Below are 16,092 nucleotides of genomic sequence, written 5' to 3' on the forward strand. Positions count from 1 at the left end.
GAAGGGCCTCTTCCCCCCGCAACCTATCCTTATTCTCCGTACCCATCGCTGCTGCGGCATCGCATAATCAGCGCGTATCACCAGTAGCGGGGCTCTCGACTGCATCAACCTTTTCAAAACTACAGTCGCGAAACATGCATTCAAAACTAGTCAGTGAGTTGTGTCCAAGTATCTTGTGACGGGAAGAGTGCTAACAGTTTGCAGTCATTGGGTAAGCTTTGCAATCAGCGGCGCAAACAGGAGAAGAATGCTAACGTGCACAGCTCGGGGCCAGCAGGCCATACCGCAGCTATCTATGCCGCACGAGCGGATCTGAACCGTAAGACGCTGTCTCTCGACTATTTCCAGCAGTATGCTAATAATGCGCAGCCGTCATGTACGAGGGATTCATGGCTCTCGGTATTGCCGCAGGTGGTCAATTGACCACAACAGACGAAGTCGAGAACTTCCCCGGTTTCACCAAGATTGGAGGCGGAAAGCTCATGGTCAGTAACATCACGCGATAGACACGCGCAAACTAGTGCTAAAAGCTTGTAGGATCAAATGCGCGAACAATCTGAAGCCTGTGGCACCGAAATCATCTCCCAGACCGTCGCGAAGGTCGACCTAAAAGCGCGCCCCTTCAAGTACTGGTTACACCCCATGGGCGACGAGGAGGAGATCGAGGAGGAGGAACACACCGCTGATGCTCTGATCATTGCGACCGGCGCAAAGGCTAGAAGGTTAGATCTTAAGGGCGAGGACAAGTACTGGGGTAACGGTGTATCCGCATGCGCCGTATGCGATGGTTCCCTCCCCATGTTCCGCGAGCAGCCACTGGTCGTTATCGGGGGTGGTGACTCGGCAGTCGAGGAGGCCTTGTATCTCACCAAGAAGGCGAGCAAGGTTACTGTGCTCGTACGAAGGGACCAGCTACGTGCCAGCCGAACAAACGCCCGCCGGTTGACAACGCACCCCAAGATCGAGATCCTGTACAACACCAGCGCGAGCGAGATCAAGGGCGAAGAGAAGAAGAACGGTCTGATGACACAACTAGTGGTCAAGAACAATGTCACAAAGGAGGAGCAGACCCTTGAGGCAAAGGGTCTGTTCTACGCGGTCGGACACGACCCCGCCACAGAGCTGTTTAAGGGACAGCTTGATATGGACGAGGACGGCTACTTGATCACCAAGCCCGGAGAAGGTCTTACAAGTGTCGAGGGTGTCTTCGCGGCTGGTGACGTTCAGGACAAGCGGTATCGTCAGGCTATCACCAGTGCAGGATCTGGCTGCATTGCCGCTCTCGAGGCGGAGAAATGGCTTGCCGAGCAAGATGATAGCGTCGGCAACGAACTCGAGACGGAGAACCAGGCTGAGAAGTCGCAAACAAACGGCGTCGTGCCCGAGTACCGCTCCAACCCTCTTCTATAGACGAAATACTCGCCACATCATCACCATCACAAGCTTGGACCACGTTTGGACCATTTCTGGTATACCTCGCATGAAAAAGGCATGGGCATCTCATTGTTTAGCGCATCTACGGAGGGCATGGGAACCATGTATAGACCTTGGCAAAAGGCGGTGCATTTCGAATAGAATCTTGAGCGGCTGATTTAGGGTTTTAGATAGAGCAGACACCTGGCAATGAATGTCTTTCAAATGATTTATCGAACGGGTATCGTGTGTCGCGACTACATCTCTCCAACATGGTCGTTATCGGTATTGGGAAAGATGGTTACATTATAGAGCAACGCATTGGATGCATAGTTGACGAAGCATATGTTGGGGGGCTAGACGAAGGCAAAAGTGACATTACGATGTCGGAGCGTGGAAGGCGCTGTAAGACTGCTGGTTGCGGTGGATGATGAGCAAGATAGATGACGCCTAGGTTGATGAGCATCAACGACCAATGCCGTTGGCTTTGAGGAGGTTGAGCGCACTCTCGAAGGCTTTGACCACGCTGATGTCTGCTACATGTTAGCTGTGCAGAGGTGACGAAATGATATTCATGAATCGTACAGTGATTTCGCTTCTTCTCTAACTCTTCTTCAGCGTTCTGAACATAAGCCATGCGTGTACGAAGCCTGATGCAAATGGTCAGTAGGCTACACGACTTTGCAGAAGGTATGTTTACCTTGAGTAGGTCCGACCAGTCTCATGCTCAAGTCCTGAATTTGCCCAGATACGGAAGTACTGGAATGTTCGTTAGTACTAGAAATAGGAATCAGATAGGGATAGTAATACAGCCATAAGACTTTCCCATTCCTGCATCAGTTCCGACTCTTCGTTGTGGCAACCATTCATAGCTTCGTGGTACCGAACGTGGAGATCTTCCCAGTCAAAATCCTCGATTCTTCCTGCAGGGTCACTATCTTCATCCTCTGTTTGCTCTCCAGCGTTCGCATCAGCCTGACCATCGACCTCATCTTGCGTACGCTGGGCTGAAGGTGGACGCTCTGTGTCGTCTGAGTTCACACGTCTTCTCGCTGGCCGCATTGGTTGGGCATCCTGAGTGAAGGACGGCTCTGACTTGCAAGCCGGGTCTGCATCCATCTTGATAATTTTTGGTAGCTGGGTCAGTATTGGAGGCGAGGAAGGGAATATTGGCAAAGCGCGAGACGGAAGAGATGATTCAGGTTCGTCGTCGGAAGTTCTGGTCATTGACGATGCCTTTGGCGGCGGTCAGTGCTATGGGTAAGTGGAGTGATCGCGACCGCGTCTTATTATCATCATCAAGAGGATATTCGACGCGTGAAGTCAGCTTTATGAGACTAAAGATTGCAGCAGTAAAGGGTGATGGATGCTTGCCTAGGTATGCCATTTGCACGTGCACTAGCGCGGTTCGTTTTGGTCAGTCGCGGCATGACGTTGGAAGGAGCGTCTGACTCGCGACTCGCGCCTCTGCCTAAGTACCGTCTCGGTCACACAGCCTTTTCACTCACCTTGGTCTGACTGCTTGATCTATGCCTTACTTCAAACAAGGGCTGCAACATCCACGAAGCATACATATTCACCGGACAACCTACTGGCCGATCCCCATGGATACATAGGCACTCGCCAACCCCCTCGACGAATCACTCCAACCATGGTCTCGCTGTACCCTCCAGACCTACCATCCTACGACTTTTCTGGAGGCGAAATCACATAGCATCATTCTCACTCAACCATGGAGTGCGATATTTGTGGGAGAGAAGGCAGCCTGAGCCAGCCGCTCCACTGCATGACCTGCGCCCGCTCATACCTCGAACAGCCCCGCATCCAACTCGCAAAGACGCTGATAGACCGCGATGCCGTCGAGAAACACGTCAAGGCCATCGTAAACGGTTCGGAAGATAAGGCGATCCAGCATGTTTCCCTCACCGACTCGAAAGGAGGCCTCTTGGTCGACCGGCAGGAATGTACGAACAATCTGAACTGGCAGCGGACGAAAGCAGAGACGGCGGAAATTCAAGAGCGATTAGGAATGATATCAAAGCACGCTGATCAGCTTCGACAGCAGATGGAGGCCACAAGGAAGCAGCTCGAGGCGAAGCGTGCGGCGAACGCGCAAAGGAAGTCGGACCTCTCATCCGCCACTTACGGCATCGAGTCGCGGCGGGCGAATGAACTGGATAAGGCGCAACAGAAAGTCAAGAGGACCGACTACAATGCGGACAAGATGCATCACGATACCATAGACCTGCGCATGCAGCTATGCACGACTGCTGCGAAACTCGCAGGACTTAAGATGCAGCGACGAAAGACTAGAGACGGTAGCATTAAAGAGGTCTTTAATATAGGGCCTGGCACGCGCCTGCGGATCCATGATCTACGAGATCTGAACGGTAAGTTTCTGTCACACCTATTGAGACAGTATGCTAATAATCGGAAAGATGTCGCACCTGACGGCCTATCCGCCTCTCTAGCTGCCGTAGCTCAACTCCTCGTTCGAGTCGCTGCCTATCTGGGTATCCGCCTCCCAGCCGAAATCACATTGCCCCATAGTGACTATCCTCAACCGACCATCTTTAGTCCAGCATCTTCATACCAGGGTAAAAAGGTACCTTTCCCTGGCTCAACACCGTCGCATTCATCGAGCGCTAGTCCAGAAGCCTCGCGCACACTCGATATGCGTGTACATCTTCCGAAGCCACGCGCACTGTTCGTCGATCGCCCATTGAGTCATCTCTCTGCAGAAGATCCTCCTGCATACTCGTCCTTCATCGAAGGCGTATCCCTGCTTGCGTACAATGTTGCCTGGCTATGCCGAACACAGGGCATGAAGGAAAGCTTCAAACAGTGGGAAGATACCTGTTCGATAGGTCGCAATCTGTATCGGTTACTGATCGCACAAGAGTCATACAATCCCCAGCGTCTTGAGAACCCATTCGACAAAGACATTACCGCTTCAAAGTCCTCTAGATCGATTCTTCGCAAGTCGGCTGTAGGCTTCGGACAACTTTCGCATGCCACTTCACATTCCTTTCTCGGCATTGCCGAGAACGCCCAATACATCAGCGGATGGGGCTTGTCTCCGACGAAGATTGTTGACGAGCTGAAAGGATTCTTACTTGCTGAGCAACAAGCACAAGAATGGGACGTGCTTAACCAGAAGGAATGGGAAGATATGGAGAACCTGATCGCTGAAGACCCAGTTGTAGTTGGCGAGAAAAGGCGTGGTAACACAGGTTTAGATGATGGACGCAGTTACCTCACGTCTACTACGACAAACGGAAGGCCTTTGCTATCACGGAAAGGGGATGCTTCTGAGAGCGAGCAGACAGCGCGAAAGAAAGGCATAAGTGGATACGTGAAACTCAAGAGCAGACCAGAGGAGGATACATACTAAGCATCACCATGATACCCCGAGATACCCATAGACATTCGCGCACTCATAGACACATTGATAACTCCACACTTGAATCACATTACGATGCGAATCATATGCGTCTAGCTTGTATTGCTGAAACGTGCTTACGTATTCTAAATCGTATACAGCATCTCGCCCGAACAACCTTCTGTCCTTGGTGGCGGCCGCAGCGCGATGTGTAATCAGCTACTGCCAAGGCCGTCACAAGGCGGGTCGGAGAATACTATGACACCATCGCCGCTTGCTCACGAAACCAACGCGCGCTGGGCCGAGCTGTACATGCCACGGTTGGAGAGCCAACGCCGTCTGATTAATCTGTTGCTGAGAAATACCAGACATTGGACGGGGCTTGTTGGGTATAAGAAGCTGGGAGTCACGAAGAATCATCCCCCTTGCTTCCATCTCCACTTTGAAAGGAAATTCTGCCAGAAAGAATTATTCTCTTTCGCGCCATCACGGTCGACGGCACCACCGATAGAAAGCGCGCTAGGATTTGTCGCTAGAACAATAAATCATCCATAGACGTCAACACCTCGGAGGTCTGAACTTTGTTCTGAATTATTCTGCTCTCACTACATTTTTGAATTCAAGTCCTTTTGTACCACCAAGTCGACTCGGCTGTCCAGAGAGCATTCACCAGAGCAAGATGACGGTCCCCGAGCACCCCATTGACACCCCGCCACGCGCGCCATCACCAGTCCACAGATTCGGTACGCTCGCCGTACACGCCGGAAGTCCTCACGACCCTGTCACGGGAGCTGTAATTGAATCTGTACGTACTGCCGATTCATTGTCTGAAGGGCGCGTAGCTGACCGAGGCAGATCTCGCTGTCGACAACATTTGCGCAAACCGCCGTTGGGAAGCCAATAGGCGAGTACGAGTACTCGCGATCCTCGAACCCCAACCGGTATGTGTCTGCGATCACTTTCTACACTTTCATTACTAACGCGCTTCCAGAGACAACTTTGAGAAAGCTGTCGCCGCCCTCGAACATGCCCGCTATGCGCTTGCATTCTCCTCAGGTTCTGCTACCACGGCCAATATCCTCCAATCGCTCGCGGCTGGCTCCCACGTTGTTTCCGTCTCAGACGTCTACGGAGGAACCCACCGCTACTTTACCAAGGTAGCCCTGACCCACGATGTCAAGGTTACATTCAGCCCGAGCATCGAGATTGACATCGCTGAGCTCATTCGCCCCAACACAAAGCTCATCTGGATCGAGTCGCCGTCTAACCCTACCCTGACGCTGGTGGACATCCGCAAGATCTCGACGATTGCGCATCAGCACGGCATCATGGTGGTTGTGGACAACACCTTCATGAGCCCGTACGTTCAGAATCCCTTGGACCATGGCGCCGATATCGTGGTACATTCAGTCACCAAGTACATCAACGGACACTCTGATGTTGTCATGGGCGCTGCGGCCTTCAACTCGGATGAGCTATATGAGCGTTTGTCTTTCCTACAGAACGCCATTGGTGCTGTTCCCTCGGCATTCGACTGCTGGCTCGCACACCGCGGTCTCAAGACCCTGCATCTTCGCGCTCGGGAAGCTACCAAAAACGCTACAGGTGTTGCGAAGGCCCTCGAAGCCTCACCACACGTCGTATCCGTCAACTACCCTGGTCTGCCTTCTCACCCACAACACCACATTGCATTGAAGCAGCACCGCGATGGAATGGGTGGCGGTATGCTGTCATTCCGTATTCAGGGCGGCCACGCAGCTGCAGAGCGCTTCTGCCAAGCAACCAAGATCTTCACGCTGGCTGAGTCGCTTGGTGGCGTTGAATCGTTGGTCGAGGTACCCAGTGCCATGACACACGGCGGTATTCCCAAGGAGCAGCGTGAAGCCGCTGGTGTCTTTGACGACCTCGTTCGCATTAGTTGCGGTGTTGAGGATGAGGCGGATCTTGTTGCCGATGTAAAGCGAGCACTTGAGGAAGCCGTCGTTGGTCCTAAGATCACCAACGGAAAGACTTCGAACAATGCTGCTCCCGCCACACAGTAATTTTTCTGCTAGAAGTCCTGGAATTGTTAAGAGCGATGGAAAAAAAATGCTTTGATGAGCACATATGGATAGATGGCGTTTTCTGGGGTATGGGATTACGACCCTTATGATGGATATGATATCAGCGATACTCTCAATTCAAAAGCATAGTGTTGTACCGCAATACGAATTTACTCAGGGTGTTCGCCGCAATGTACTCGTGGTTTTCGTTGTCTATACACTAGGCTCCAGCCTGACGCCGGTATATTCTTGGAGCTCAGAGAAGAGCCTTCCTACACATTACTGACTACCGTATTACGCACCAGTCGACTCTCATGGGGTGTTTTTCTGCTGTGCGTAGCAGCTCACATATCTTCGTGTACCTTGGGGGATCAATCCACAGAAGCGCGCACGCAGTGACTGTATAGGTCCAAAACGAGTATACCACTCGATTAATGCGCGTCTGCCTTCATCACAAAACATATAGTTTTCACTCAGGCCAAGTGATCGTAAACAAACAACCAGTACTCAGGAGGCTGCACAATTGTACGACAGATGCTGCATGGGCGCTATTTATACCGCACAACGTTACTACGAGACTACTAGATCTGGGCCTTGAGGGAAGTTAATGTCCAAAGAATGATGGACACAAGGAAGTGCCAGAGTGTAAGACTATGAGGTAAGTAAAGTAGAGAGAAAAAGAAAGTGAACGTGGATGGTTTTGGAAATCGGCGGATGACTTCTTTGTTAAGGTCTTTAAATGTCATTAGAGTCATCTCAACGCGAATGATCCTTGATACATGCTTTCGTCTTTTGTTTATCATATTGAGTAAGTAAATACGTGTATCGAAATTTTTCGAACCATCGAAACACTAACGCAAACGTTAGTCTCTGGCCACATACTTTGGCAGTTTGAACCGTCTTCATTGTTTCACTTCAAAACGTCCGCGAGAGTGATCTTATTGCAGCTGATGACCTGCTGACAAGTAGCTACATAGTAAAGTCTGTTGCAGTTCGTGACCATGCCTAGCTAGGTAGGTTGAAGAGTCTGGACGCCAATTCATCAATGTGTGACATCATTACCCAGTTCTTCTTCTTCCAGACCGTAGCCATCATGTATGACCGCATCTACAACACCAAAGCGGCCCACCCAAGAATACCAGCAACGACGACCGGCACTCTAAGCGAATCAGCGGCATCAGTAGATGCCGGTAGATCTGAAGACATAGATGAGGTGGCAACATCATCACTGGCCGTGGTGGTGGTTGAAGCATTCGTGCTTGCGGAGGAGTTGATAGTCGTGGAGGGGGTGGTGGTAGTGGTTGCCGAAGTGGTCATTGTAGACGTCGTGGTAACCATGGGAGTGGTAGTTGTATTCAGATCGTCAGTGTTGGTGCCGACCACGCAGTACAGACCGTCATAGTCTAGATCGGGACAATTGATGCCGGGATTCAATCGTTCGAGCTCGTCGACGGACAGGTGCCAGCTAGCTGCAAAGCTTTCACAAGTCGTACCAATATCAGCTATAGCCTTAACATGGGTGTGCGAAGTCAGTGTATGTCTCACATGCAGTTTGTACAGAGAGATTTACAACGGAGAATTCACAATCAGCAGCTCGACGAAGGTGAGCAGGCCATGCTGAGGCCGATGCTACAAGAAAGCCAGCGGCAAAGAAATGTGTCAACTGCATCTTGGGGGGGTTGAAAGTTCGCAATATTGCAAAGAAGGAAATTTGTCGAAACGAGTGTAGGGTGATATAAGTCCGGTATCTTGATAACAAGATGCAGACTCAACTACGCTCTAAACCATAGCTCTTGTACTCTTCGCCGAAGTCTGTCGCTCGCTTACTTGTGTCATCCTGCTATAGCGTTCGAAAAGCTAGGTGCTAGGCCATTGCCCCTGACCGCAGCCAGCATAGATAATTGTGGGAAAGGCTGACCCGAGCCCGTCAAGGTAACTCACTAGCTGGTAGTGGAGCCACAATCATGCCGTCCGCGGAACAATAGCTTGCTTGTCCCTGCATCCGGGGCAATAGTCACAACGCTTGGGAACGGTGCGTGAGTGGGGATGTCAGGAACAAGAAGGTCGGCTCGGCTCTGGTGGAAGTGGCACGGATGCTAAGCGGGCGCGGTTCAGCCGCAAGCGCTGTTGCAGTGTAGCTCTATTGGCCACCAGCCGCTATCAAGCAAGGTACCTTGCAAGAGTACTAATCATTATGTTGATCCTTCACGTTGAGTTTGAATCCTTCCTCTCATGTTTTTCTGCCCTGGCATTTTTCTACAACCTTCCTAATATCAAAACACCCCTCGCTTCATCTCGCTACCTGTCTTTCGCCGTCCCTGTCAACAGGCTGGCCGCCTGGCATCTCATCGCTCGCGCAGGGGTTGCCAAGCGTGATGGAGGTAGACCTCGTTTTCACTTGTAACGACCTCAGGAGATTGATGCTTCCACGTAAATCTGTTCAGGTATTATTGTTACCCCGAATTTTGAGCTAACTCCATATATGCACTCTTCGCTGGATGTCAACCTCACCACCTCGGACGCATAGGTTCCGTGACGTGGGAACTTTTCCGGCAACGGCCCTTGTCAGAAACTTAGGACTTTCTAGAACCTCGTCGATGAGGGTAGGTCTTAGCTTCAATGCTAGGTGGGCTGGAACATTTGCTTCAAAAACTCCCTCGATTCGTCGAAAGCGGCATCACCCCAATGCGACGAAGCATGCCACATCCTTCACTGTCAAGAACTCTGCACAATAAGTGGATCCTGTCACTCTTACATTTATCGAAATTGCACGGAGGATGAAAGTGGCTGCTATCAGTATTGACGGCCCACTTCATAATCACATTACTCGAGAGGATCATGGAAGATAAACTTGTGCCCCTATGGCGTCCATAACGCTATCTCCGACTCCTTCCGAGCTCAAGATCGATTGAGCCGCTGCTTCAAGCGTTCCCCCATCTTATGACTTCCCTTCATTGTGAGGCGACTCGAGTACTCGGGTCCTCTTGTCCGATCGATGACAAGAGTGCTACTCAAGGGAGATGCGCGGTTACGTGCCCTTGACAAGCTAACTCCGATATCGTGAAGCGCTCAGACTGCCCACCTACCCGCCCGCGATCCTCGCCCTTCACCACGCGGCCGAAACGGCATCAACCCCTGCTACATAGCTTACCCTTTTCGATCCCGCCTATAGGCTCTTGCCCCTTGGCGGCGACATCTACCATAGTCCAGACTACCTATCTTGCCCGTCTATTTCTTTTGTTTCATGCTGAGCATCCTCTGCACTGTCCATCCAGCCACAAGTCCTTCCAACACAGAGTCCGCTCCGCCAAACCAGTTTCTTCAATCGCGTTGTGACTCCCCGAATTTTTCGATTTATCCAACCTCACTCTGCCATTACCTCCACAGCACCCTCTTCTTCGCGATCTTCCGGTCATAGCACGCTCCTACATGTACATTGTCTTTTGGATTTGCCGATTGTTTGTGACCTGTACATGAGCTATAGATGCGGCCGTCAGCGACTCCTCGGGCGTTATGAAGTAGACCTGGTTTTCCCGCGCAACGACACATAGGTATGCGCTAGCGCCATATAAACCTATCGTCTTTGGTTCTCAAAATATCGACCTCAAGACTAACGGTAAGAAATTCGAGCAAAGAGGGCAATGGAGCAGCTTTCTGTTTATTCCTAGCACAGCTGGCGCCTCACGCGCGCCGACCTTGCTATCCGTGCATTTTGAATTTGCATATATTACAGTCTGCATTGATTACAGTCTGTTGTTACCGTACTTTGCATATTTCATAAGCGGATTCTGATTGCATTGAAGATACTCCAGTATCACGAGCATGCGATCCACAGACCTTAAAGAGAACTAAACAGGTTGTAAATTAAATAGCTACGTCGGTCGTGGGGAAAGAAGTCAAGCTCTTTTTTTATTATCAGACCACCTCGTAATTCATTTCGAGGAAGCCGCGTTGGTCTTGTTTGCTGACGATGCGAGCCCCACAGAGGCTGAGTTCACATTCAGCTACCTTCAGCTCTGCCTTCGATCACCGCCATTTCGTTTCTCACATCAATTTTCCGCCATCGATATTTCCAAGAGTTTTAATCTTTTGTAAGAAACTTCCACGCGTATATTCCACCAAATAAACCCAATAGGCGCTCTGAATAATCTCCACTATGACCATAGCAGTCCTGCCCTAAGACTGTGCCACACGCCAACCTTGACTAAGACAGATGCCCATCGAACCTCACATGATGTTTTGTGCGCGGAAATATGAGGCCCCAAGCCAATTTGGTGGTCACTTTGTGATGTAGCTGAGAAAAGGCGGTCGTCGAGCGGGCTACTCGCTGACGATGTATACGAACAGCTCAGCGGACGGTGTCACGACCGGCTCCTATTTGGGAAAACAGAGAGTCTGAAGACAACTTATGTAGGGTATAAAGCAGGACATCATCTCTTTCTAGTAGCCCTTCACCAACAGCATCATCACTCTACACCACAATCCAGACTTCTCTACAAACACCAACGTTCTTCAACAAGACACTGCAATATCATCAATCCATCAACAAATCTATCAAGATGCAGCTCACCACTACCCTCGCCGCCACCCTCCTCGCCTTTACCACGGCAGTGACTGCGATCCCCTCTCCCATTCCTCAAATCACCCTCCGGATCTACAACGACCAAAGCGGCGCCAATGCAGAAGCCACCATACCCGCCGACGGCACCCCATACTACATATCTTCTCTTTTCGCCGGCAAGGCTGTCGACAAGGGTGCCGGTAACATCGTCGGTACATCAGCCCAACTCACTAAGTTCCAAGACACGACCAAGTGCCAGCTTGTCAACCTCAACATCCCTGGCTGGATTTTTGACATCGACGGTCGTGCAAAGAACTTTGTCGATCTGGATGGCGACGTTACGAAGCCGATCGAGACTTGGCTGAGCGGTTTCACTTTCCATTGTGAGAAGGCTTACTAGAGGCCGAGATATTGATCCGACGCTAGAGGCATGGACGCGCTGAGATTGAGAGGTTGTCGAGGTTGTAATTGTTAGAGAGGGTTCTCCTTGAGTCATTCGTTTGCTTGTTTTCTTGGCTTGAGTGTTTCAGTAACGGGGCATAGCGTAGGATGAAGTTGAGTTTTGGCATGTTGCATAAGTTTTCACGTTCGTTACAATAGACAGTAGAGTATCAGATATAGAAGTAATTCGATTGATTTAGCTTCAGGCACTTTAGTATTTTACATCTGGTACTCGATGTGACACTTGCGATACTTTCCATCATACTAACCTGATGCTCCTTAATCTCTGCGTAATCATCCTTGATTCGTCATAATGTTCGAGAGCGTTTCGCTATTTTGATGCAATGCCGACTCAATGCTGATGGGTGAATCAATCCAAGGTGAAAGAGAATTAGATAGTCGTTTCGTCTTATTGTAACACTGTAGTACATGGTATATGTATGATGTACAAAGAGAATGGCTATGCAGCACTTTGTGGAGTTCAATTCTACGCTGCAAATGGCTCTTTCTAATATGTATCCCTAAGCGTAGGTGATGAATCCTGATGAAGTCCAGAAATCGCTCGAGATCTAGATACTAATACAGCACCCAATTCCTATAGTGAAAATCCCTTCTGATCTCTTCAATTGCTAAGGTTCCTTCACAATATACACCGTCACAAATCAAGATCTTAGTGCATATTGAGTATTACTATGGTAACAACTCAGCTCTCTTTCTATAAAATGACCTACTCCGTAGCCTAACAAGGTCTTACTGACACACGCACAAACAAAATGTCAACCAACTCACGCCTCGCAGCACTAGAGGCTCTCGCCCGCGAGAATGAGAAGAAGATTGAAGAACTAGGGCACACAAATTGGCTGCTCAACAATCACAATGTCCAAACGCAGAATGAAATCTCCAAGTTTGAGAAGGACTTCAGCAAGGAATACCCTAACTTTGACGTATAACATGCCAGTTCCACTGTCTTACGGCCACATCCACTACCACCTCTTCACGAATCACCCGTCGCAAGACACGTCCTTCTCGCTCGCCCGCAGTCGGACAAGCGTCCACAACCGCCAGGCCCATTTCCAACGCCATTCTACCTTGCTGCTCGCGAGGCTCCACAGCTAAACTTGGATTTTGTGATACCAGGCTTTCAGGGTGAGACACTGGAAGTAGCTATAAACAATGTAGATATGGCGTTCGTTCTACAGCAGACGCTGCGACGCAGAGGGTGGAGCGAAGAGATGACGAAGAAAGGGGTCGAAGACTTCCTAGCACAACCTATGGTGAAGGTCGTGTGGAGAGGCAGGGAGGGTGAGTTTGGGAACCTATCATAGTGCTTTTACAAGGAACGAGTTGTATTGTAATTTTGATTCGGAAATGCAGTCTACAATGAAGCCGAATTTGGTATCTTGACGCCAGTCTATACATGCTAAAGTTGCCAAAAGGCTATTCAATCATCTTTGTGCTGTTCATCAAAAGCCAACATGAGCCCCATGGCCCGCTCGTATGTCCACATAGTAACGGCGCTGGCTGGCGCAGCCTTCAGTAGACTGACCGTCAAGCCGCGGTACATGCCTCGTCTACCTTCGTGCTTCCATATATGCGCTATAGTGCTGATGACACCGCTATAAGTTGGTATGTTCCGATGAACGTATCGGTCGCGCATGGGCCCTTGAACTTGTAGTCGCTTGCGTGTAGTGTCGAGCGGGTAGACGGCGGTTTTGGAAAGAACGCTCGCGATAACACCGGCGACGGCATCCGAGCTTCCGAGTGGTAGTGGTATGGGAGAGGAGGCGGTAACGGGCTTCAAGCTCTCGTAGCTGGCGAAGAAGAGGCCCATGTAGGGCACAATCTGGCTCACACCTGCGCCGAGGCCGCGAAAGAATCCCCTAGGTCCTTCATGCTGTGCGATGTGCTTCACCGACGCTATGATGGAGGTATAGACGCGATCTTTTCCTTGGGCAGCAAAGCGCGTGCGCAGAAGATCGAGTGGGTAGGTGGCTGTTGTAGCAGCAGCACCCGCACTCGCACCACTGAGGAAGTTTGTGACAGAACTAGGAAGCGTATATGGTGCAGGTATAGTCTCTAGCCAGTGCGACACGTACGTATAGGCAGAGAACTGGGCGCTGCCGTACGTCAAGTACATCAACTCCGCAGGTATGTTGCCCTTCCATAGTCCTGTGACACCCTCCTCATGAAGGATCTGCTTGAGGGTGCCTATTGTTCCTTTGTAGACGGGTCCCTGGACATGTCGAACGCTGAGAGGGTCGGAGAGGGAGTGGATCTGGAGTTGCAGGCGGATCTTTATGACGTCGAGAGGAGCTATCACGAAGCTGTAGCTATGTCAGCACTATACATAAACAAGAGGGGGCCAACATACCGCGATACCAGGCCGGCAACCGCACCTGCGACGACAACCTGTCGCTGGGAGCCCTAGCAACTACGTCAGCCTGCGCCTGCCTGCCTGCCACGTCGCGAAACAGTGAAGATAGACAAGCTCCTACCTCATGCTTCAGCTGTGCGACACCCTCAGACATGCGCCCAGCGCGTCAAGCGATACACGTGCTATTTTCGCGCGCGTTATTAGATGCCAACTGCCGATTATCGGTACGACGCCTTTAATTGCAAACGTGCCGGGCAAAGGGTGGGTAGAGACCTCGGTTTACGGGTTGATTGTTTCCACCAAGCTCCCTGATTCTGAAAAGCAAGCCACCCCACCCAACTTCGTCACTGAAAACAGCTGCGTCCGACCATGTCTTCGACCGTTACCACCAAGTTACCGCTACGAAGTCTGAGATTGCAGGTTACGGCTTCCTCTCGCACGACTACATTCGCTGCTCAGAGACGGCGCTTCTTCTTCAATTCCTTTTGGCGATCACCTAAGCCGGCCGAGCATGCTGATTGGAGCCCCGCTACTCATGGTCCCTTCCGGCCAACCAAACGCCAGGAACAGCTGCAGCAAGAACAGGACTCGAGACTGTCAAAAGAGCAAGAATCTCTCATTCACAATGATCCGAGCATCGGTCAAGTCGACGGTAGCCCAGCGAAGAAGATTGCTGTGAATATCGATGGAGATCCCAAGGTCTTCGACGCTGTATTTCTCCGTGACAGCTGCACGTGTACACAATGCATGGACCCTGACAGCAAGAACAAGCGCTTCCAGACTTCAGATATTCCGGAACATCTTGAGGGCAGCTGCAAGACAGTCGTTGACGAGGACAAGGGGACATGTATCGAGCTCTCGTGGAAGACTGATGTCAAAGGCTTTGGACCGGAGCATCGCACACGGCACTCTATCGACTGGCTACGGCGTGCATTCAACACTGAAATCGAGTTGCGTGGTGGAGTACGACACGATGACAGAGTGTTCTGGGACAACAAAAGGATCGTAAAAGACAACAAATGGATTGATTACGACAGCTACATGTCCCAAGACGAAACACTCTTCGAAGCACTCACTCACCTCAACAGATACGGTCTTCTCTTCATCAAAAACGTGCCAGAATCCGAGGAATCCGTAGTCTCACTTGCCTCCCGTGTCGGTACACTCAAAGACACATTCTATGGCCGTACATGGGACGTTCGCTCAAAGCCCAAAGCCGAGAACATAGCTTACACTCCCGATTACCTCGGTCTCCACATGGATCTCCTCTATACATCCAACCCGCCTCATCTGCAATTCCTGCACTTCCTCCGAGCCCGCACACCAGGTGGTGAATCCTTCTTCTCTGACTCTTTCGCCGCAGCACACCAACTGCGCCAACAGTCCGAAGGCCACTTCAGAACCCTATGTACCTTCCCCGTGACATACCATTACCACCACCCAACGTACCACTACCACTTCACACGACCGGTGATTGAGACATTCTCCTACCCCAACTACAGTGATCCCACCAATCTCGCCATTCGCCGTATAAATTGGTCTCCACCTTTCCAGGCCCCATTCGAGGCACGTATCGGCAGCGGCCATTCTACATCGCTTCGCTCATTCATTGCTGCTTCGCATGCATACGAGAAACTACTCAGTGCTGAAGAGAATCTGTACGAGTACAGGTTGAATGAGGGTGAATGTGTTATCTTCGATAACAGGAGGGTGTTGCATGCTAGGAAGGCTTTCGATGCTTCAAAGGGTGAGCGGTGGCTCAAGGGCGCGTATGTTGATGACGATGTCTTCTTCAGCAAATTGAGGGTGCTCGAGGAGAAGTTTGAGGGCAAATGGGTCGCTGAGGGTGTGGTTCGACATGCTGTAAAATAGAGGGCGG

At 50.8% G+C, this 16,092-nt stretch overlaps 9 protein-coding genes across 9 annotated transcripts; 6 read left to right on the forward strand and 3 right to left on the reverse strand.

Moving 5' to 3' along the window:
* Positions 1-134: 134 nt before the first annotated feature.
* On the forward strand, positions 135-1,410 carry AA0111_g5152 (Thioredoxin reductase; the record flags this gene model as incomplete). The annotated part of the gene is made up of 5 exons (XM_028651233.1): positions 135-153; positions 205-211; positions 264-319; positions 370-485; positions 538-1,410. 5 exons carry the CDS (start codon positions 135-137, stop codon positions 1,408-1,410), a joined length of 1,071 nt encoding a protein of 356 aa, XP_028507142.1.
* Positions 1,411-1,878: 468 nt separating this feature from the next.
* AA0111_g5153 (hypothetical protein) lies at positions 1,879-2,532 on the reverse strand (the record flags this gene model as incomplete). Its single annotated transcript, XM_028651234.1, has 4 exons — positions 1,879-1,946; positions 1,999-2,063; positions 2,114-2,172; positions 2,224-2,532. 4 exons carry the CDS (start codon positions 2,530-2,532, stop codon positions 1,879-1,881), a joined length of 501 nt encoding a protein of 166 aa, XP_028507141.1.
* Positions 2,533-3,145: 613 nt separating this feature from the next.
* Positions 3,146-4,807, forward strand: AA0111_g5154 (hypothetical protein; the record flags this gene model as incomplete). Its single annotated transcript, XM_028651235.1, has 2 exons — positions 3,146-3,803; positions 3,852-4,807. The coding sequence occupies 2 exons, from the start codon at positions 3,146-3,148 to the stop codon at positions 4,805-4,807; spliced, it is 1,614 nt and encodes a 537-aa protein (XP_028507140.1).
* A 667-nt stretch (positions 4,808-5,474) lies between these two features.
* Positions 5,475-6,837, forward strand: AA0111_g5155 (Cystathionine gamma-lyase; the record flags this gene model as incomplete). The annotated part of the gene is made up of 3 exons (XM_028651236.1): positions 5,475-5,600; positions 5,651-5,736; positions 5,787-6,837. 3 exons carry the CDS (start codon positions 5,475-5,477, stop codon positions 6,835-6,837), a joined length of 1,263 nt encoding a protein of 420 aa, XP_028507139.1.
* Positions 6,838-7,944: 1,107 nt separating this feature from the next.
* On the reverse strand, positions 7,945-8,506 carry AA0111_g5156 (hypothetical protein; the record flags this gene model as incomplete). The annotated part of the gene is made up of 2 exons (XM_028651237.1): positions 7,945-8,346; positions 8,408-8,506. 2 exons carry the CDS (start codon positions 8,504-8,506, stop codon positions 7,945-7,947), a joined length of 501 nt encoding a protein of 166 aa, XP_028507138.1.
* Positions 8,507-11,396: 2,890 nt separating this feature from the next.
* Positions 11,397-11,798, forward strand: AA0111_g5157 (hypothetical protein; the record flags this gene model as incomplete). The annotated part of the gene is made up of 1 exon (XM_028651238.1): positions 11,397-11,798. One exon carries the CDS (start codon positions 11,397-11,399, stop codon positions 11,796-11,798), a length of 402 nt encoding a protein of 133 aa, XP_028507137.1.
* An 814-nt stretch (positions 11,799-12,612) lies between these two features.
* AA0111_g5158 (hypothetical protein) lies at positions 12,613-12,789 on the forward strand (the record flags this gene model as incomplete). Its single annotated transcript, XM_028651239.1, has 1 exon — positions 12,613-12,789. The coding sequence occupies one exon, from the start codon at positions 12,613-12,615 to the stop codon at positions 12,787-12,789; it is 177 nt and encodes a 58-aa protein (XP_028507146.1).
* A 491-nt stretch (positions 12,790-13,280) lies between these two features.
* Positions 13,281-14,367, reverse strand: AA0111_g5159 (Mitochondrial thiamine pyrophosphate carrier 1; the record flags this gene model as incomplete). Its single annotated transcript, XM_028651240.1, has 3 exons — positions 13,281-14,163; positions 14,211-14,263; positions 14,335-14,367. 3 exons carry the CDS (start codon positions 14,365-14,367, stop codon positions 13,281-13,283), a joined length of 969 nt encoding a protein of 322 aa, XP_028507145.1.
* Positions 14,368-14,582: 215 nt separating this feature from the next.
* On the forward strand, positions 14,583-16,085 carry AA0111_g5160 (hypothetical protein; the record flags this gene model as incomplete). The annotated part of the gene is made up of 1 exon (XM_028651242.1): positions 14,583-16,085. The coding sequence occupies one exon, from the start codon at positions 14,583-14,585 to the stop codon at positions 16,083-16,085; it is 1,503 nt and encodes a 500-aa protein (XP_028507321.1).
* Between the last annotated feature and the right edge of the window lie 7 nt (positions 16,086-16,092).

The sequence above is a fragment of the Alternaria arborescens genome (genome assembly GCF_004154835.1).
Source record: "Alternaria arborescens strain FERA 675 chromosome Unknown contig_10, whole genome shotgun sequence".
Lineage (NCBI taxonomy): Eukaryota > Fungi > Ascomycota > Dothideomycetes > Pleosporales > Pleosporaceae > Alternaria > Alternaria arborescens.